The sequence below is a fragment of the Colias croceus genome, chromosome 10 (genome assembly GCF_905220415.1).
Source record: "Colias croceus chromosome 10, ilColCroc2.1".
NCBI lineage: Eukaryota > Metazoa > Arthropoda > Insecta > Lepidoptera > Pieridae > Colias > Colias croceus.
The window spans coordinates 5,443,557-5,465,889 of NC_059546.1; the positions used below are offsets into that span (position 1 = coordinate 5,443,557).

Here is a 22,333-nt window from a genome sequence, read left to right on the forward strand (position 1 = left end):
TATGTGCGACCTCATTTTTCTTCCCGGCGAAAGTGTGTGCTAGTTCATATTGAAAAGTTAAAGAGCCACGTATTTACCACAACAATAGCATCGTTTTGAAACTAAAAGTACTACCAAATACCGCATCTCTTTGATTTACCTACCTGTAGTCTGAATAAGTAACATCTAAAATGACAGTTGAACACGATGATAAATGTTTCGCATTCGATTATGCAAAGTCATGCGGTTAAACAATGAAATTGTTTTGATAAACACGATTGTCCATGTTCCCGGCCATAAAGCATCTTTTCACTATGCTTTCATTGTATTTTCGTTTTCTACGCTCTCTCTCTTGTTAAGACATGATGTTTTCCATATTGATAAATTAGCAGACATCATATTATAGCGAAGCGATTTCGATCACTTGCAGTGGCTTGACCGATATACATTTCATTGAGCTTTGTTAGCAAATGCATGAATCAAATATCTCTCATTTGAAACGCGGGCGAATCCGCGGGCGGAAATCTAGTTATATCATAATGTTACGTTATGTTGTTGAAAAACCCGCATAGTTCCCGTTCCCGTGGGATTTCCGGGATAAAAACTATGTGTTAATCCAAGTTACCCTCTATATGTGTGCTAAATTTCATTGTAATCGGTTCAGTAGTTTTTACGTGAAAGAGTAACAAACATCCATACATCCATACATCCATACATCCATACTTACGAACTTTCGCATTTATAATATTAGTAGGATATCTTTATTCATAGATACAATTGGGTTTGTCAAAAAGTTACCTCTTTAGGGAAATACTTCACAGTAAAATAAGTGTACATATTAAAAGCTTTTTATAGGAAAGGAACAAATATATGAAATAAAAACCAAAATCGATTGAACAAACTTTATGTAACCCTATTTATATTATGTATAAGTAAAACTTTGTAGGAACTGTAAGAACGAAATTATTAACTGTATTGCATACATAATATGATAGAATAATGGTACTAAAGCTTATCTAATACCATTTATACAGGTAATTAAATTACAACTCAGCCCATTTTTTCATCAAAATTGGTCTATTATCTATCCGATAACTATAAAATATTTTAAGCTATAAACTTCTCGATGATAACTTTCCATATAATGTCGAATAAAATCTCTAAACGATTCGGAACCCTGTGGTGAAAATGCTCAGGTTTATGTTCCACTTACGCATTCCTTATAATCATTGATATAAAGAAAACTATGAAAATGTTCATAAATATTCTCAACGTAAAATAAATGCGACGTAATTTGAAAACGTTGTGCTATAATAATATGTATACTGAACAGGACATGCTCTTAGCTAGACCCATTGAAATAACGTATGTAATCTCGTTCCTCATTTTATTAGTACCAAGCTGGTTGTAATATTTCATCTAATCCGATACGCCGGTCGTTAGATATAATCTAATTATTTATTGAATGGAATCGGAAGAATATATCAAAATGGTTGGTTTTGATAAAATTCAATGATATTCACGACCGCGTTGGTGCTCAAGGACGTCGTAGAGCACATTCTAGAAATCCTTATTTGGTAATCTTCTGAATTATAATGTTTTAAGATTGTGTATGCCGTCGGTAATCTGACATGTCATGATGGTCTGACTGACAGGATCGTTTCGTGCGCTTTTTTTCTTTGTTCGTCTCTCGTTTATTTAAAATTTAAAGCCCTCTGCCTATAATTTCATAAATATTTCATGTTTTATGGACATCTTCATCGTTCATGTAATTTTGAATGCAGTTTTATGTTTTATTGTTATTGGTTATGGTTACTACACTGGGCTTTGCTTGTGATATTTAATTGCACAGTTGTAAGGACTTATACGCTATTGTTGTAAGCTCCATTACACCATCCGCTCCATACAATGGAGCAGTATAAATTATACCTTTATTACATATATTTAAAGCTATACGTTTTGTATATACTCGTTGATAATAATTGAATGATTAAAATAAGTTCACTTTGTTTTTATTTCTACATCAATGAGCTTTTCAAAGATACCAAAGACACTTTAGGCATTTTTATTTCCTACAAACTCTATTTAGCTGAGTTTAATATAAGCATTTTTTGTATTGAAGCTCTGTATGTACTTTTCTACAAACATACAAATCTTTTTTTTTTAATTTTAAATAAGTTATATTGTACACTAAGCTTATAATTTATTTAAAGATGTTTAAGGGGGGTTAGGCGGTCAGCGAAAATTCAGCTATTCGGGCCTGAGGTAAGCGGTGAGGGGATCCGCGTTTAGTATGGAATCAACGTGCTCGAAACTAAAAATCGTAAGCGCCATTCACATTTTTATCAAAAAGTGAATGAAAATATTTAGTATTTTCTAAATCTAAAACAGTCACGAAATCGAGAAGGTAAATGCCTATGTACTTGTGATTTTATACGAATTATTATCGTAAAATACGGTTGTAATGAGCATTTATATGATATTTTAGAGGTAACTTCAGGATTTTTTTTTATCGAGCAAAAGTTTTCCAATCGTGTTTTGGAAACAGTCATCCCATCACACATACGTTCTGTAATACATATTAGAAATTTCAGTGCGAAAAACCTCAATATTTTCAATTATAGCTCATAGAAAACAGTCCATTTTTCCGTGTTCACCTACTAAGGGCCCTTAATGAATAATTAAAGAATCAGAATAGAAATATAATATAATGTTTGAGAATTCCATAGATATTAACTTCGATTGATATAATATGTATTCTTGCGTTATTATGATGCTGGCATTTACACTCTTAGATCTATCGTGTTATTTTCGTTTTAATATTAATAGGAAATTATAGAAAAATCTTTTTATAATTTTCTTTTAGCTTTTTATATAACTTTTGAGAGACATCTGACGATAAGAGTACTTACTAAGCAAGAACATTACCGAGAAAGCTTAATTAAGACGAAGAGTCATTATTTAATTGCTGCACCTAGTGTTATTGTTTGATGAAGTGGGTAGTTAAATATAGAAGGGCTAAGTCTATTCTTAACTAGCTACCCGCCCGTGGCTTCGCAGGCTTTGTTTAAAATCTAATAAATTGTATAATAAAACCTTCCTCGAGAACCACTCCATCTAATAAAAAACCGCTTCAAAATCCGTAGCCTAGTTTTAAGATTAAAGCATACATAGGGACATAGGGACAGAGAAAGCGACTTTATTTTATACTATATAGTGAAGAATGCAGAACATTAGGTATGGTCGGTGTATGCAAGCTCTGCATCATGAGCTTTAATGGATCTCTCGCGACACGTGTCGGCGGTCGCGTGCCGACTGATCTAATCGCAAGCACGAATGCCGACGAGGTGTGCCCCTACACACGTGATTGTTTCACGTACGCAGGGTTGCTAAGTGATGTTTTCGATTATTTTTGTACATTTGAAATGTACGAAAAATTGTGGAAACGAATAGATAGCTCTTAATATAAATGCAAGCAATAATTAATAGCAATGGTTGCAATTTTGTGGAAGTCTACTTCGATGATGCAAAAAGGTATTGGACTAAGGGAATTTAATGTTTTCTTTGTTGAAATTTCATAAAATATAAATAATATTGTTAGGTTTTATAATCCCCGCAAATTGCTAATGCGCTGGAACCTTGTCTAATTAACACCCACATGACGTCACCCACAAGCCGGCCGGGTGGTACTAACGGTACAATGTCACGAAATTACGTCATCATTACGTCATCAAAATGGCGGCCAGGCGCATTAGCAATTTGCGGGGATAATACTTTAGCAACCAATTAAATCTTCTGGAATTTACTGTAAGTGTCCTCTTTGCCAAATTTGTTAAAAGAGAAATGTGAATAGCGTTCTAACATTAATTCACTTACGTAATTTATTCACTTCAACAGCGTTTGATATAACTTTTATTAAAATAAATAGAGTGGCAACCCTAGAAGTAAAGTTAGATTTGATCTCGTAGTTGCGTCTATCGCGAACTTGTCAAATTGCTTGACCGCTTTCGAGCTTGTTATCACATTCTTTTGAAAACAAGAATTTTGTGCAAGACTCAATTGCACGTGTCTTATCTGAGGAAATCTAAATATGAAGTTTTTTTTTATTTTGTACAATATTTGTGTCAGCAAGAAAAAATGTAAATTTAAAATTTAATCTTTTAGGGTGAAGTTTTTATAACGTTGTGTAATTTAAAATGCAAACTTTTAAAATATACACATAAATTTCTTTTAAATCACTTAATAAAATTTTGCTAGTGATATCGCCTAACTGAACTTTTTTCAATGTTCTTAGTTTCGTACAAACCATTTTTATTTTATTTTGTTACAATAAAACAATTAGCTGAGATGCAAATTTTTAATATAATATTTTCGTCTCTCCTACAAATAACCCACTATTGCATAAAAAATAATTCATTAGACTACGCTTACATTGAATGATTAAAATGTGTAAGTATAGATTTTTTATATTTTTGGTGAGGACCTTGTTAGTTAACACAGGTTTCTGAATTTTGTTTGTAATTATGTTTAATACTGTCATCAGAATATATTCATTGAAAAGAAAATAATAAAGAATTATGTGATTTATTGATTTTCTATTCGATAGGTATTGAATTACTAAAAAGTATTTCATGCTTCAGAAAGTTCAGGTAGGTGTTAAGTAAAAATAAAACATGATTGTAATATTTTATAATTTTTATTTCACTGTAGGTAATTCGACAATTTTGGATGGTTGAAGTTGGTACTTATTTAAATTTTTAAACAAATTCTTAATAAGGCACTATGTCCATAAAATACTCTCGGTTTACTATAATATAAAAATAGCACATGTTTTTATAAGCAACTATTCGTTTACATTACGATGTATACTATAGGTATAATTCGAAATCGATCATAAATTACGTAAAAAAGAAACTATTCCTAGGTTGAATAAATTACGATTTCGGAACGATTGTCTATACATCGTTTCTTGACTTGGTCGCATCATTGATTTATCTACTTAAAAGGTACAGAAATGTTATTCTTGACTTAAAACTATTGTTAGGTCACTCTTACTCTACTTTGAAAAATATGGTACAATACGTTAATCGATCATCCGCGAGGACGTTCGCACGTAAAGTGACAAATGAGCGACATAATCTCGATAACGACTACGACCATTGTCCCGCTTCCGACCGCAGAGACGGGGACAAGCAAGCGTACACACTCACGTCATACACGCAAACAATCATGCAATACGTCACGTCTTTCATTCATCATCAATCACTAACGCTTAAGTGATCGTCCCCGTCTCTGTGTCGTGCAAATCCGTGGCTATATTCGAAATGACATAGAAAGCGGAAATGCACTACCATTAAGAACCGCTATCAAAGTCCTCCGCTCATTAAAAGATTACACTTTTAGAGCCAAGACTCGACGGGGGTATTTAAACTACGAAATATACTACTATTGCAAACGTTCGTTACGTCGACATTCTTAGATCTATTCAGAAGTGCCTCTGGTGCGCTCGGGAAAAACTAGCATCATAAACTTTGCAAAGAGATGAGGGAGCGTTGGGGCCTGGCAATAACTCTGCTGCTTTGGCAGCCGCACGTCTCCGTTGCCAACTGCATGTCCATGCAGCCAGCACGACTAGTTGTGCTGCAATAAAAGCGGCAGCTGCTAACATGGCTCCAGCAGCATTGACGCATGTTACGTCGGTTTCGCGAACATAGACAGAATCTTCAGTTACGTTCTTAGCGCGTTGTTTGTCGAAACCGAATTTGTCTGTTATTTGAATTGTTTGTACAAGGAGCATGTTATCAGTGGGCGCAGCAGGGGTAGAACGTCTCTTCCTACGGCCGTATGACATGACTGATCTCAACTCATTCGGTCCACCATCACATTGAACAGGTTCACATTTCGGCATACACGGTGTTACCAAGGCACGGAATTGGACAACTTCTGATGATGGGAACTTGAAGGCATCGAAGTTCGATAGAAGAATCTGTAAACAAAAACAATACATGATTTTCCAGTAACGAAGAAATAATAATGTGAAAATAAATGATATTACACTATCTAAATAAGCTACCTTTCCACTTGCAGTTGATTTAAACAGTGGTCCCATAATGAAATGATCAGTGGGGCAACCGTCGCTGTCAATGAGTGTGATTTCACTTGAGTCAACGCCATCCATAGCGACAAGCTCACGAACAAAGATTTCGAACGGTGAATTCGGATCCATGATTTCAAATTTGAGAGCCTAAAATTAAATAAAGTTAACAATATAATGTTCTCAATTCATATATAAATGTTTTTTCGTAATATATGTTCATAATAATTACCAAGGGATCACCGACTTCAGCAGACGCAATGGTATCATCACCACTTCTATCGGTAATTTTCATCGCTACATTCGGTGACTCAACAATGACCTCCTCAGATAGACCAGTCTTAATATCTCCTTGAATTCCGAGATCGACTTCATTTGCAACGGTTTTATTTGTCAAATCATACTGACAAGTCACAGCTAATCCGAGATCAGAAGAGGTGACGATCGTGTCGTGATGCTGGATTACTACGTCATTTAAATACCTGCAACAAAATAATCGACATTAATCATACCGATATTTAACTAATGTATAATGAAGAAACAAGTATTGAAGATTTTTGATGTTAATTACCTGCCAAGACCGTTTTGCTTAACATTGCACTCGATGTTATTGTAACCCATATGTAATTCAAATTCCAAACTTTGTTTAACATCCACGACACAAGAGTTTGGACTTCCTTTAGCGTATATCTTGCCGTCGAAAAGTTTTGACGTTTGAATTTTGGCAACCATGTCACCAGCACGGCAATCAATGGATACGTTATAGCAGGAAGATAATTCGTATGTGGCTGCCTCGGGTACTTCCAAATAAGGATCCTGTGGGATAATAAAGACATTAATTACCATCATTTTAATGATGTCTAAGATGTAACTAGTCAATTTTGTATCTACAAACCTGGATGTCAGCAAGAGTAGCTTTAGAGTGATGAGATAATCGGCACACGTGATCGCCAGTATCACCATGATCGTATGAATGGCAACGGAAGGGTGAATTCAAACACAGCTCACGACATTCTTCTATTGTTTGCACGTCTTGATATACAGAGTCGACAGTCTTGAGAATACGTCCATTCATCTTTTTGAACTCGCACAGTTTAGTTGGCTCCTCAACGCAGTTGTTTTCTAAGTAGTCGGTATCTGTGTAAAAAAAATTATTTTGAAATGTTTATCTATAAATTTATTTTTATTTTTATATTATTATTTAAAAAATATTGAACTACACTTCATTAAGTACGCACCTTCATTCGGTTGAAAAGCGTTGGTGCCTCCGAGAGTAATACGATCCATATTTGATAGAACGCACTCGCCTGTTTTGTTGTTATAGTTCGCCGATCTGTAACGAAGTAATACGTGCTATAAAAGGTGTTCTATTCTTTTTGTATCGCCGTGTGAACTTTCTCAGACTTAACCTCATCCAGTGACACCTTTTACGCTCTTATACTTTAATCGTCTTTATCTATAGATGTGGATTATGAGGTAGACTTATACTACACGGAAATGCGATAATTAAAATCAATTAGCTATAGCAACAAAAAGGTAATTGTATAATGGAAAACCTTTTAACATTTCTTCAAGCATTAGAAAAAGCTAAGGCATGTTTTTAAACTAAGCGTTGTTAAAATTCAAATCGAATGTCAGTTAATCATACTACTGGCAGTTTATCAAGTAGGGAACGATTCAGATGCATATGAACTGGTTTTATTACAAGTCGCTTCACGATGTAACTTATGTAACTGTGACCTCTTTGGCCTTTATTACTTTATAGTGACCACCCGCGCAAGGACAATATTATCTATGTTCATCTGTATCAATATTTTCTCTTGATTTACAATCGATCTTTATCGCGTGACCCTCGCACTAACCTGTGCCAATACATCCTTATAAAGGATCGTCTCAAACACACGCTTTATCTTCTCCGCTTGAACGTGATTAACTTTAAAAATAAAAAGCTAAGTTTTTTCCCATCCAGCGCTTGAAAACTTTTAGCAGCGAAGTAAATTTGAAGTTACTCTATTCAATACATACTACAACATGATAACATAGAAATGTTCGTTGCAAGATTCTTAAGTTCAAATAAATAGTAGACGTGATAGAACAGAGGGTTGGCATTTATGAATTCAGAGCATAAATTCTCATGATGAGATGTAGGTCTTTCAATAAGTTAAAGAGGGGAGTTCAGTTTATCGCTTATAATTGTATTGTGAAAGTAGGAAGCGATAGGGCAGTCCTCTCCCACACTGTGGCGCGAAGCCTCCGCGCCCGCGAAAACGAATATTTGTCGTGACTGTCAAATCGCGATGAGCTCCGCCCTGCAGTTCGCTGCTTGACTCAATAGAGTTAAAATTCTATTCAAGATACACCTGTCTAACAAAATTGCGCAACCGTAATTTAATACGTTCGATAAAATCGTAAACAGATTATGCTATATTGCCTATTGTCCACTTGAAAATAGTAGCAATGTTTTAAATGGGATTTAGTTTCGTAATTATATTTTAAATTAAACTAAATTATTGCCACTAATTAGTTAATTGACGAATAACAGTAATTCTATTTACTATCTCGCATTCGGTCTAAAGCGTTTCCTAGTATTTGCGCTTTTAAGCATTTCCTTTAAGTAAATGATCACTATAAAATCTGCAGTTTCTCCTTATAAAACTCAGATGAGCAAATTTTATTGGTATCAAACGACCAGTTAAGTGGGGTAATAAGATTTCCGATGATCTTGGTTGCTTTAAAACTAAAATAAACTAGGGACATGGTAGCGTGCTCGTAAAACAGATTTATGGGTGTACTTGGTTGTGATCATGTGCTTTGCCATTATATAGCGATATATCTAATAAATACATTCACTCATTTCCTTGTTTCCTGTATAATTTTAATCAAAGCATTACATCAATACTCTCATAAAATATGAAATAAGGGCAATACATATTTAATTAGAAACACGCAATAGCTAGATAACTTGAAAGGCTAGAAATAGGGAATATATTTCTTCACGGAACCCCCCATCAGGAATGCATGGAGATTAAATATGATTATCAGTTATAACGAATTACAGAGCAAAAAGAACTTTGAATTTGTTACGATACATTATAAATCAACATAGCAAATATTACTACATAAACATCTTAAATGTTATATTTTCTTGTACCGATAACGGTTTAATGCAGAATCTAATACGATTTATTAATAGAAAACGATTTGAAATGTTGAACCGCGTCAATTAATTAAAAGTAAAATATGCAAAATAAACTACATTCACTGCACTGAGATTAATTAACGAATGCAGATCGACTGGTTCTGAGTAAATATTTAACTTCTTTAAAATTCATGAGTATACTTTTAATGTATGTTACACCTACTAAATTATTATCAGTAAACAAAGTTTATCTTTATAATAATAACATCTAAATCTAACCATAGGAATGTAGGAATATTCCAATTTATCACTATAACCACAATAATAGCAAGGAAACGGTTTCTGGCTTATTGAATTGAATCCGCTTCAGAAACAACACAATATAAATCTTACTTATTCGCAGAATCTAAATATTTTCACTTCCTCGTTGAAGGGAATACAAATAAGTAACAGTATTTCAATGAAGATGTTATGACCTTTTGTATAGGATTGTAATCCAAGAAAAGAGGGGAAAATTATTCTCACTTCCTTTCACAAGAATCCAATGATATTGCTACAGTATGAACTTATAATACTCCGTGTATTTAAGGCATTTAAACAATTTCCCATGAGAAATATCAGTAAGAAATCGATTTTACACAAGCATTCTGTACCTACCACTTCTATATAATATATATTTTTTTTTACTATGCTTGGTTTATGGAAAATAGGTAATAAATTGAAATTACCTGCAAATGAATTCATTTTCGCCCAGGCAAAGGTCGAGGCACATTTGTCTTGAACTGACGGTGTGTGTCTTCTTGCCTTTTCCCTTGAGATGGTAGCCGCGTACACGATCAAAGCACCATGCGCGCTCGCACGGTCTCACACCCATGCATGATTTTTGAGCGTAGATTGTAAATACGGGAAATTGGGACTTGGTCAATGCTCCTAAAACAGAAAAAGGTGAAATTATATAATTTAAAAAATATAAATATCATGATTCAGCATTTTAAATACATTAATGGTTTCGTAGTCAGTAGTCAATTGTTTTCTTGTAGGTAATAAAATCAATAATAAGGATTTGAAAAGTTTACATTTTGAGTTGCTAATATTTAATAGTGGTTATTATATTCACATTTAATATGGATCATTACCGGGTAATTGGTCTGCATCAGAGCTGAAAAGCACACACAAGCCAGTTTCGTAGTTGACTGCGCGACAAGTGTCGTTGGACTGGCATTGCTCCAAGCAATCGGTTAACATAAGAGTGCCGGGGATGTCATCCAAAATGTGTGAAGGTGCTGAGAAAACGTACCTGTCCACGAAAAAATACAGTTAGCAATCAAGCATACATTTTTAATAGTATTTCCATTTAATAATTATAGTCAATTTACCCAGTGACTAGTTCAAATCCAATCATTTCAGAATCGCATTCTTCTAATGAATTTGCAGGAGCTGATGGAGCAGAGATTCCACTTGGTGCAGAGGGTGGGATACCAGCGGCCGTTTCTGGCACTGGGGCAGGTTCTTGTGGCTCTGGTTGCTCTTGAGGTTCTTGTGGTTCATCGGCTTCTTCGAGTTCGTCTTCAGGCTTTTCGGGAGGTGGTGCAGCTGGACTCTTGTAATCTTGTGGGGCTTCTACAACGGAGGGTTCGGGAGATTCTGATTCTATGGCGAGATTGTCTTGAGGTGGAGCATCGGCCGCCGTTCTCAAAGTCCCTTCAAACTTTTTTTGTGCCGCTACTGCGCACACTAGAATCGCTAAACTAATGAAAATCCGCATTGTTCCGCTGGTCACACGCCGTGGCAACATCTGTAACAAGTGTAAAAAATACGTTAATCCTCAATAAAATTTAATCACCTCTATGATAAGGTGTAATTAAATCACCTAAATGATAAGTTCTAATTTTATAACACAAAAATCTTAATTTAAATTCTGCACATACTGATGAGCTTTTTGTATGGACTTTTTTCTCAGAATTGTTGTTTAGTCTAATTAAGAACATTTATTATTCTCTATCCCGGCCTTAACTGTGAGAATGAATGTAAAACAATTACGATCTCAATCAGAGGGCGTTAACTTTATAATTGTCTTTAAAAGTAATTAGAGCTGAAATGCGCCGTAATTGTTAAATTCGCCGCCGTAACTGCAAAGTGCTCAAATTACATATTATTTTATAACATCCGAAAGGAGTTAACTGTACATTAAGAAACGGGCGTAAGCTTTCACGTACGATAATTAATTAGAATATCTATAATAAGTGGCCTAGATTGTTTGTTTCGTATGATTGTTTTAATTATCACTCGTTTGAATGGTAATTGCTCAAGAGTCAATCCAAAAAAGCAATAACCCATTAGTTGAAAATTGTGAAGAGCTTATTAGAGCAGTTTTTTGTGAAGATCGAATATACGGGTGCTGTTAGGTTACGCTCACGCTCTTCGCACAATGTAGTAACGGTTCTTATTTAAGTGTCGTCCACTCCATGGTCAACGGTATTGGAATATAAAAAAATCCTATATGTTCTTGACAATGGATAGGAGATTGCACATTTAATTGGATAAAATGGCATTGATTGTATCTATCATTACCGACTAATTATAGTAAGTACTGCGACTCAGTTACTATGGATAGGAATAAGAACCGTGTACAATCGTGTATTCACTATTGCCAACTTTTTTTTCTATTGCTCCTACACAGCGTGTCTCTACCCTCAAAATAAGTGAAAATACATTTTATAGAAAAAAATGTAGTTATATTAATTCACAGATCATTATATTTTGACCTGAACTTTTACTTCAAAAAATGTAGAACTCGAATTTTGCCGAAATTGAATTACAAGTGAGTTAAAATGCCTTCAACGACACAAAAAATGCAGTTTTTGTAACATGCTCGATAAATCGATTTCATTGTATTCATTGTTGACTACCAATAACGAGCTTTTACTTAAGTTACTAAAAAGTAGCGGTATTATTAAACATATATATGTATTTATTTTGTACTTAGAGGTAAGCTTAAAGGTATATTTCTTCAGAAATAATAATTGTAAGTGATACTCAAATAAATTATAAGGATATAATAAAAGATAAAACGTTAAGTCAACAGTCATCGCAATTGTCATCTAAATGTAAATGAATAGTAATTGATTGATGGCACTTATCGAGTTCGAGAGCCTGTCGATACCTCGCGTGTCTCGAGCCATCTACGGATTTCTACATAAAAAACTTTTTGCTAAAGCAGCATTTATTTTTAGTATTCTAATGGCGTTTAATTACTAGTATAAATTTAATTTATATACAACACTCCGTTAGAAAATTATTCATCGCAATAAACACTTGCATTAGTTTCTCGTATAACGGGTCCAGTCCATGTTTGCGATATATCTAATTTTATTAGAAAAATAAAAATGGCTGATATATAGGTTGCAATAACGTTAATAATAATAAACTTAACGCCCCTGTAGAAGTGGGTGGCATTATGGCATTCAACGGAATTACTGTAGATGCAAAACATAGTAAAAACATGATTGTTTGCCCTATTTCCACATAACCCGTGACTGCTATGAAGATTGCTTTATGAGAGCAATATTGTACATTTCAGTTAGACATGGTGTGGGCTTAAACGATGAAACACGATTGACGCACCTGAGATATTTACTTGAATCAGGAGCGCTCCTCTATTTATCGTTATATAACTTACAACTAACACTTCATAAAACAGAAAATGTAGTAATCCATATTTCCATTTTTAGCTTTAATATGTAGGTAATCAAGCTCTAAGTTGAAATCATTAATGTAATTAAATATTAGGTTTCATATTATCACATGTTCCGTATTTAGTCAATTGGTAATTCAAATAAAATTCGAACAATTCCAATTTTGGGAGGCGGTCGACGGCCGAGTGGTATTTTCGGCGCTGTCTCATAAAATTAGAGATACTTCATACAAGCCCACGCAAATACATGAACCGTGGTCGCCGCGAGCGAAACTGGTAATTTATATGTATTTGTATTCAATAACAGAAATTATAGTAAGGCTTGCAAGCTATCTAACGTCTATTAGAGAGACCCTTAAAGGGTTTTTACCAGAGCTATTGTATTCCTATGTCGGATATCACTTGCGAATGTGTGCTAGCCCCGAGCCGTGATCAGATGGGGTCAGCGCATTCAATGAGGCGGATGCCTCCAACCTGCTATTTACGTTTCACCATACTTGTACTGGTTGGCACACTATGGATATCGGCTGTGATTTCTTGCTCGTAGACCTTTAAAGACCTCATTTTGTGTGTGCCAATTTGTTGTAATCTAGTTTAGTTTATGGAAATTGAATATTTTATGTTCCGGATGTGTTGCAGTTTATGTAGCTACTGAATAGCTGACGTTTCGAGAGGCATACCTATTTTACAGGTTTATTACTTAAGGAATAATAACTTCAACCGACTTTTATGGATACTCTAGAAAATCACTCGAAGTATTTACTACGACTCGTCTATAACAGTAGCAAAACATATTTAACATAAATCTGTGCTCGAAATTAAACCAACTTCATTAGTATAACTAAACGGGTTATTAATATTTGCCTTACAGATTGCATCGCCGACATTTGTACGGCTTAATTCACCTGATAAACTAGGCGTGTCTAAATATAACCATTTACATCAACAGTAGCAATGTCTAACTTATTTACATTGAATGAAACTTTGTTGCGCTGACATAATGGAATTGTGAGTTCCCGCCTTTATAATGTTTGAATTGCCGAAGACAGATGTAAGACATAATAAACAGATTTAACTTAGAAGATTTTAAATGTGTAGTATTTTAATAGTTGCCATATTATTTTGTGGAATTACCTCTTTAAAGGTAGGTATCAAATATTTTAAGCACTCCAAATTCCAGATTTCATAAGCTTTAATTATGTTCTCGATCCTTCGATGTTATTTAACATACCGTGTATAAAATATACCATCCGTTTACTCTATAATCTCCGTTTTCTCTGTCGTATGTCATGATAAGTCGCCTCATTACCCTAAGAAGCTTATCCATAATGAATATGTTATAAATACCGCGCATGCTTGGTAATTTAATGATCATAAGAAACGTCTGTAGCATGTTTACCCTCGATAATCTCTGGTCGGGTCAGTGGGTTGATCACGGCATCACGGGTCGCTTCGTTGCCGGCTTAAGCTTTATGAACTCCATCGCGATTTCTCCTTTCCTGATCAATGTATCACTATCGCCTGCTACCGCCTACGTGGTTCGACTCGCACGATTAATTTAAACTGTTCAATTAAGATAAGCTGAAACAACTAACATGGCTCTCTAATATGTCTTGTAAACGATCAGTGGATTTATGCCCCGGTGTTACATTGTAAAGTAAATATCAGCACCCTTTTTTATTATTGTAAATTTGAAACGGTGAAAATCATTAATTTCGCATAAAGACTTTATCCATTATGTTGTAAACTTTGAAAAAGCGTAACACAATTAAATATTTAACGATTATCGACGAAAGCTCTCGTGCATGCAATTTAACAACCGTGTATCGCAATTCTAACTCGTATTATCAAAAGAGTCGAAAGGTCACAGCCAATTTTTCTACTAACGACTAGTACAATACAAAGTGCAATCACAAATGACCACCGTAGAAACCTGTCTTGTTTTCTCCGCGATTAATCCCGCTAACTCATTCAAGTAGTAGATTCTAAGTGCTATAATTTCGTATTGTTCATGGCGGCCATAATAGAAACTAGGTTTTCGGTGCACAGTGCATCCGTCTTCTGTGTCGCTTTCTTTGAATTCACTCACGCCGATTAACCTATTCGTTTTTTTTGCACTTGTTTGACCGGTGCTTCATAGTTCGTATTACATAGATTGACCGCAACGTAACAAAGTTTCATAATAGAAAATGTAAAATGAACTCGTGATGAATGTTCCAGTCTTGTGGTCGCTTGGTGCATTATCGACTGCGACATCACAATTTGTTTTTATTTTTGCAGCTGCTTTTATGTTTTGTACAATTACGTTTATTTTCTGCCCTTTGATTAACCGAGACAGACGTAATAACGACGTTTATTTTTTATTACATCAAGCATTCTTTTCCTGTTAAGAATGCAGTGCACAAGAAAGTTGTTAGACTATCATTTTGTAATTTTCACTGTCCTTCATATTAAATATTTTTAAATTTCAACCTTTTACTAAAAGATAACAATCGCATTATCTTTCGTTCAGGTGGTGGTTTATAAAGATTCGTGCTTAAAAGATTAAGCACGAATCTTTATAAACCACCACCTGTATCCACTTCAAAGATAATTATAGTGTGAAAATGTTCAGCCCGAAGATATATTTCACACAGTTGATTTATTCATTATGAAAATAAAGCTCAGATAAGAACTGACAGTAAACACTTTTATGTGATTGACGTTGCACGCCGCGGCACCTTAAGGCTCTCTGCAGAAGAAATTACGTGATATATTTTATAAACTATTACAGTTTCAACGTTGTGTGGAAGTTGCAACGATTTTCACTTTGAATGAAATAAAGCAATAAACGGTTATAATAGAAGCGCTTACGTGCCTCCGGCGGCGCGTTCAGTAAGCTGCACGTAGACATTTTATTTATTTATACATTGCAATGGGAAATCAGAAATATTTCATTGTATAACAGGATGAACGTACATGATACTCAATTTATTACATGTAATAGTCGTGGCTGTCCTACACATTGAATCTTATTTGTTAAACGTCCATAGTTTAGCTATGATACTATTTTAATTTGACAGAACTAAGCATTTCCCGATAATTTGTATGGAAGAATAAATCATAATTGTATTTGAAATATTGTATCATAACGTATGTTTAATATTCCGGCATGTAAGAAGCACGCATACATGTAAATTATAACGTAGATAAATAAGAGAATAGTGCGCATTATAATTAACAGACGTCGCACACATTAGACAGGAACAACAGAGGAGCAGCCGCAGGCATCTCAATTGCTTGTTATGAAGCCAGTCGTAGTATAACATATAGATATTTCAAAGTGCGTTGTAAAACGTCACATATGTAAGTTGAGCGGGCATTTATTACCGCTAATGGTTTTATATTGCTCGACTCGTAAAATCGCGGATGTAGCTCAATGTCTAACCGCTTGCAAGGAGATTGATTTGTGAGCATGTCCCACTTTGATTAACCGAACGCGAATTTTGGTTTTTAATTAACTTGCCAATCAAAAACAATATTAACCTTGTTCTGCGGGTGTATTCTTTAGAATTATTGCAAGTTTTTCAGTCATTTGAATATGAGGAGTTCAGAATGACTTTCTCTTAATTAAATTAGGCTTCAGACATTTGAGACGTGTTGTCGAATTTCTTTAAGGTAATGACACGGTCTGCTTAGCCGGTGGGATACTTGTGGCTAGAGTTCGTGTTATAACGGAAACATCAATCATCGGTAATTTGATTTCTATGCTCAATTATTGCGTCCGCGGAGGTCGGGCCAAACACAGCCACCATTACTGATTCTCGTCAATATGGAAATCTATGCCTAATAAACTCACTACACAGATATATTCATTACAATGTAAGCAATATATGATTTAAGCTCCAATAATGTAACAGTTCTCGGATATCTAATTACATTATCCGTCAATTGGGCTCATTATACACCAGAAGTAGGCTTTGAAAATGATTGGTTCTGATTATAGCACACGAACTTGTGAATATACTGAGAGTACAGAATAGAGTAATTGAATGTAACACAAAAATTGCATCATTATCACGCAAAGTAAATATTGATCACTTAATCGATATGTAACGTAACGATTATGGAAGTGTGTATGTATATGTTCTATTGCGCTCGATAGTGACCCCGATGTCCAATAAAGCATCTATTGATCGGAAAACGGTAACAGTTACCCGGTAGAGGCGATTCTGAGCCTCGTCACGTGACAACTGTCACGAAATCCATTGAAACAGTGATCCACGCTCGATACAGTCGTGCAGAACTGTTATGAAAAGAGCTAATTGTGTTACTGTTGTGGTCCGTGCCTATTGTTTTGTGGACATGTTTGTATGAGAATGAAAATTTTGCTTTAAATTATAAAAAAAATGTCATTTTAAGAAGTATTTCATAAGCTTTAAATATTTTAAATCGCGTTACCATTAATACAAATCAACTTTTATGAGCGCTTAGTTCCGAGATCCTAAATCTTACATTATACGTACGAGAATTCACAAATGATGGCAATAAAGATATAGCATAATGATTGTTATGATAAATGTCATATAATAAAACACCGTGACTGACGGTAGGCGCTTCGCAGCTCGATAATCACAAGTGGCGCATGACACAGCACGCGCAACGGTCACGACCGCCGCGGGTGACGTTCCCCACACCGCACATGGTGGCGATCTTTTAGACAACGATCTTAAACACTCGTCAGATGCTAATATTCCACGTTTATTTCTCCATCCATCATCCGTGACAAACGCCGACGGGTGCATATCTTACACCTGTGTATCTCCCGACTCATAACGATGACTGACGACGGGTCCTCTTGTTTAAATCACCATCGTATATCAGAGTGGTGGGAACGCTCCGACCGATTGTCGAGTTTGTATGTGACGTTTGTAAAGCTTTTCAGTAAAGTGGTACAGTAACGGTAGGCACTGTTCCGATTTATACACGACTATTCACCTCTCCGTAAACCTCAGGTATCCAAATCAACAGAACGTAGCAAATTCGAATTCTCCAACGATTTTTCCTCTTATTTGAAAGACACGAGCCACAATTGTACCGAGAAAATCTTCAATTTATCGAGCATTTCAAGAATTACGGTTACTTTTATGCTAACCTACATTAAGTTTTTGCTCACATCGATGTGGTTTATGATTTCTAGGACAATTTAAAGTCAGCCCCTGTATATTTTTACGCTTAAGATTTTTTATACTTCATCGTGACCAGTATTTACAAAGCATAACTTTGGAAAAACTACAATTTGTGAGAATTTAATTCAATACAACAATTTGTAAAGAAGTCAACACGAAGTTTACAATGTTATTTGAGCTTTGTCAATGATTGAGTGAGCTTTATTATGCTGAGGGATGTATCCCTGTGTTGTATTACTTCATCTTGCATGGAGTGGCGACCGCAAGGAATCCACTGCCTGCTGTAATGACAGCAACCCGTACGTGATAAATTCGATTTACAGGTTTGTTTCAATCTTCCGCAGCCGCGGCGTTGCCAGCGGCAAATTGCATTGCGGCTTTACCGGTGTCCACAGAAATCAAATCCCAATGATACTTATTGGGTGCGTTGGACAACGCCTGCACGCTTACATGCTGTATCGATAGGATCAAATTCACAACCAACTAGTATGATCATCGGTTATAGATAACGGAATATAACGCATACATCCGCCGTACATACTCAATGTTTCATTGCTACGCAGTGTAGCCACTTTGTAAATTATATTAACGGTTATCTTAATTCAATATTTAAAGAATGCACATTCATCATATCGAGTGATGAAATAAACTATGCTCACTACCTAGAGTTGCAACATAAAGTATTATTATTTGAAGATTTAAATCTTCACCGATCATTACGCAACATTCTCAGATCAGCGCAGAGTACATTTATCATTTGTAAATATTTCATTGACACAATCAATAATATCGGTATTTAAGCAACCGTTACGAACGTAACCTTTTTAAATAACTAAAAGTATACGACGAGAAAGCTGTTTGGTGCATAAAAACATATCAATAAAAAGTAGCATTGACATCGATTAGAAATGTATATTTTTTGATAGTCCGAGTTTATTTTGAATAGTATCATTTTAGTTTCTTCAATGCAATTCTTTGAGTCTGCACCGTGATCCATATTTGTCCAAGAAGTATTTACTAGACGTACTTTCTTTTGCTCCACATTTGTAGAAATTATGTAACATGGCCGTGTTGGTGGTAACTAATACGTAAGAGTGAATACCCCGTGTGTACGGTACGTTCGACCGGTCTTTTCTAACGGACCTCTAAACTCATTATCGAACAAGTAATCATCCAAAGTACCCATGAACCTCACGTTCGACACCAATGCTATATTACTTATTTAATCTTATGAATGAATCGAATGAATAGGCGCCTGTTTACTTAGTTAGTGAAACCCAATCGCAAGCGTTGTACGACCTTAATTGGTTACTTATTTAAAGTATCGACTGTAGATATGATAAGGAAGAATAAATTACACTAACTAGTAATTATATTAACGCCGATTTATGTAATTATTAACTTAATATGCCTTAACACATTTTAAGAGTTGCCTCTCCACTGATATGTCTATAAAGATTTATGAAATCATTAGCTTTTTTTAATTTAAATAATAATTAAAATGAAGTATCAACAAGCAAAAATGTAGGGGCGGGCGGCTACAAGGTTCTGTAGCTAGAAGCCCCCGCCTACTGACTCGCCGCCATTGTTCTACCCGACTCCATCGCCCCCGGCTTATTGCTGGCAATTCCAATTAAAATTTGCTTTATTATCCACCTATCTATTTTCTAATGAAGGAGTTTTGTATCATAAGTCCGGACCGAGGTACACCAGTCGTGCTTTATGAACCGATTGTTAGAAGCAACACAATGCTAATAAAACTCACGCGAAAGCTAATTATATGTATGACCATATTGAACTTCGAAAAGTAATAGATAAGCATAGGCAATAAATGATTCTTGATTTAATTATTTTATCTTAAATAGTACAAAATTCTTCTATCAATTTGTCTTGACCAAACTTTTCTCTTTCATGTCGAATTTAATTCAATGACTACTTCACTAAGCAGACAGGGCATCCAATTTTTTATATCTATCTACTTCCATATATCCCCGAGTTTTCCTCTTTCTAGAATGTAACATATAGACATAAACAGCAATCATAAGTTTATTGTCCCCACCGATACTCCGTTAGGCAAGTCCTCAACGGTTTTGCACGCACCATGCAAATGCTAGCGAAGTCTCCGACGATCGTCGTCACATTAAGCTAATATGTAATTGATTGGTTTCCCGGTGCACTCCTGTCCCACTGATGGTGGATGCAAAAACACTAATGTTATAAACTTATAACGGAGACCTTGCGGTTCCGGCATATTCCTCAAGCTGCGGTTTTATCGACGTTTATTCTATTATTTTATCGTGAATGCCAAATGTATTCTCAGACTGTTCGATGTTACTTAATACCGAACTATACATTTTTATGCCTTCGGATTGACGAATGTATTAACAACAACATGGATTAGTTTCGCTATTTATCATATAACCGAGTTAACGACTTATTTTAAGTTATAATTTGATTGATGCCAAAACATAAAGTGGGACGATTTGATGTAATAAGATAATGACCTGTAATGTTAAACTGTTTATTGATCCACTACTGAACTAAATTAAAAGTCTATCACTCATGTCATGTATTTATCTCACGTTGTTATATACTGTCAATCATTTTGATGAAATAATTAGTTGGACAAAAAAATACCGCTTCATACAATGAATGGCTTTGTTTTTTTTTTAAATATGCATCTTAATTAGAACAATGTTTTAGTTAATTTGATAAAAGATAGAGTCATAAAACGACGAATGATATTTTGGAACTAGATGAGCTATTTTACTTGATAGTTTTGATTTATAATATTTGAATATACATCGATACTTCACATTGTAATGTTATTTCAAGGTAAATTAGGAGCAACAATTTAATGGCATAGAAATAGTTAATAACACTAGTTTTCATCTTCTATTTGGGTTTCACAAATCAAGTATCAAGTTGCAAGCGTATAAAGTCAAAATACATTAATTATATCGTCGCGTCATCTCGCGCCTCCCGTTATCGGCAATTGATCAAACGTTTGCTTCATTCGAGAGCATCATATCGCGATTCATCGTGATGTAGAACTATCGACCGAACAAACTAGGTAACTGATTTTTTCCGGCGCCATTTCATTCGCCTACAATTTATTTTATTGACATGATATGTGTTGATTGTTTTAAAGACCCACTGACCCATATTTTTATTGAATTAATATTTAAAGATACAAGTAAACCGCTCTGTCACGAGGTGAGTGTGAAAATTAAAGCTCGGTTTACCGGAACAAACTCGCGGTAATTTATGTGGAGCAATGTATTGCGGCCACACGATGAGACGCGAAACGATGCCGGCGAATCCCGTTGTGACGGACGCTATTACCGCCTACAATTCCGCGCACGCGTAGAAAAACCGACTCTACAAAGATGTCGCGGGATGATAACATTGGATGGACACTTGACAACACTGCGCCTGCTCGCTAGCCAACCATATCTTTATTTCGAATCGCACTCTTCCTGCGAATACCCAATTACACTCACAAAGAATGTCGCCGACACAAAGTCAAATTCGAATGCGCTTCATCTTTGCATGCGATAGAGCGAGGCGCAACATTTCAAACGTCTTCACTATCGTAAAACACTCTGCTGTATAAACACGACGACCATTATATACTCGGAGACTGGACGGTACGTGCATTTTTAATGTCGCATTATGTCTACCAGTATAGCGAAACACGTTTAATGCTAGATATGTGATAACAATTCTGCGTTTGTCTACCGACACACATTTCTCATCTGGCCGTTAGACAATTTAAACACTTGACATGTTTTAACTCTTAAGGATCTTTTATTTTTAATTGGTTGGTACCCACGGGAAAGGTAATTTCTAAGTAATTGAAATAAATAACGGCCTAGCAGTATTATGTGCATTTCACTGTTCTACATGTTGTATATGCGCATAAAAGTTCAATTAACTATAAAACTAAATGATTATACATAAAAATTACGCTGATAGGACACTTTATTTACATTAATTCAACACTATTTCAGCACCTTTGTGAAAGCTTTAAAAGCTTATAGTTAACTGAATATAATCGTATAACAATTTATTACTATTATCATCAAGGAATTTATCTTAGCGATGCCGCGATCTCGGGCAAACGGCAACATAACGATTGGTCACTGAGCACATCTCTACGACTGCGTTTCCGCCACGTTGATTAGTTGCAGAATCACAGATGATCATAATGACTGTACATTAATTTCTTACTATGTCTAAGCTCAATGAAGCTTATT

General features: G+C 35.2%; 2 protein-coding genes across 3 annotated transcripts in view; one reads left to right on the forward strand and one right to left on the reverse strand.

Annotated features, from left to right (window-relative positions):
* The window catches only part of LOC123695131 (autophagy-related protein 16-1), a 139,960-nt gene that overhangs the window by 13,166 nt on the left and 104,461 nt on the right, over positions 1–22,333 (forward strand). The window lies entirely within an intron of this gene.
* The window catches only part of LOC123695130, a 37,342-nt gene continuing 19,668 nt past the window's right edge, over positions 4,660–22,333 (reverse strand). The window contains exons 3-11 of the mRNA XM_045640864.1: positions 10,589–11,007; positions 10,349–10,509; positions 9,941–10,142; positions 7,312–7,406; positions 6,969–7,210; positions 6,645–6,889; positions 6,306–6,555; positions 6,053–6,223; positions 4,660–5,965 (exon numbers count right to left, since the gene is read on the reverse strand). Coding sequence (XP_045496820.1) covers positions 5,465–5,965; positions 6,053–6,223; positions 6,306–6,555; positions 6,645–6,889; positions 6,969–7,210; positions 7,312–7,406; positions 9,941–10,142; positions 10,349–10,509; positions 10,589–11,007 — 2,286 coding nt within the window. The 3' untranslated portion in view covers positions 4,660–5,464. The remainder of the gene's footprint in view (positions 5,966–6,052; positions 6,224–6,305; positions 6,556–6,644; positions 6,890–6,968; positions 7,211–7,311; positions 7,407–9,940; positions 10,143–10,348; positions 10,510–10,588; positions 11,008–22,333) is intronic.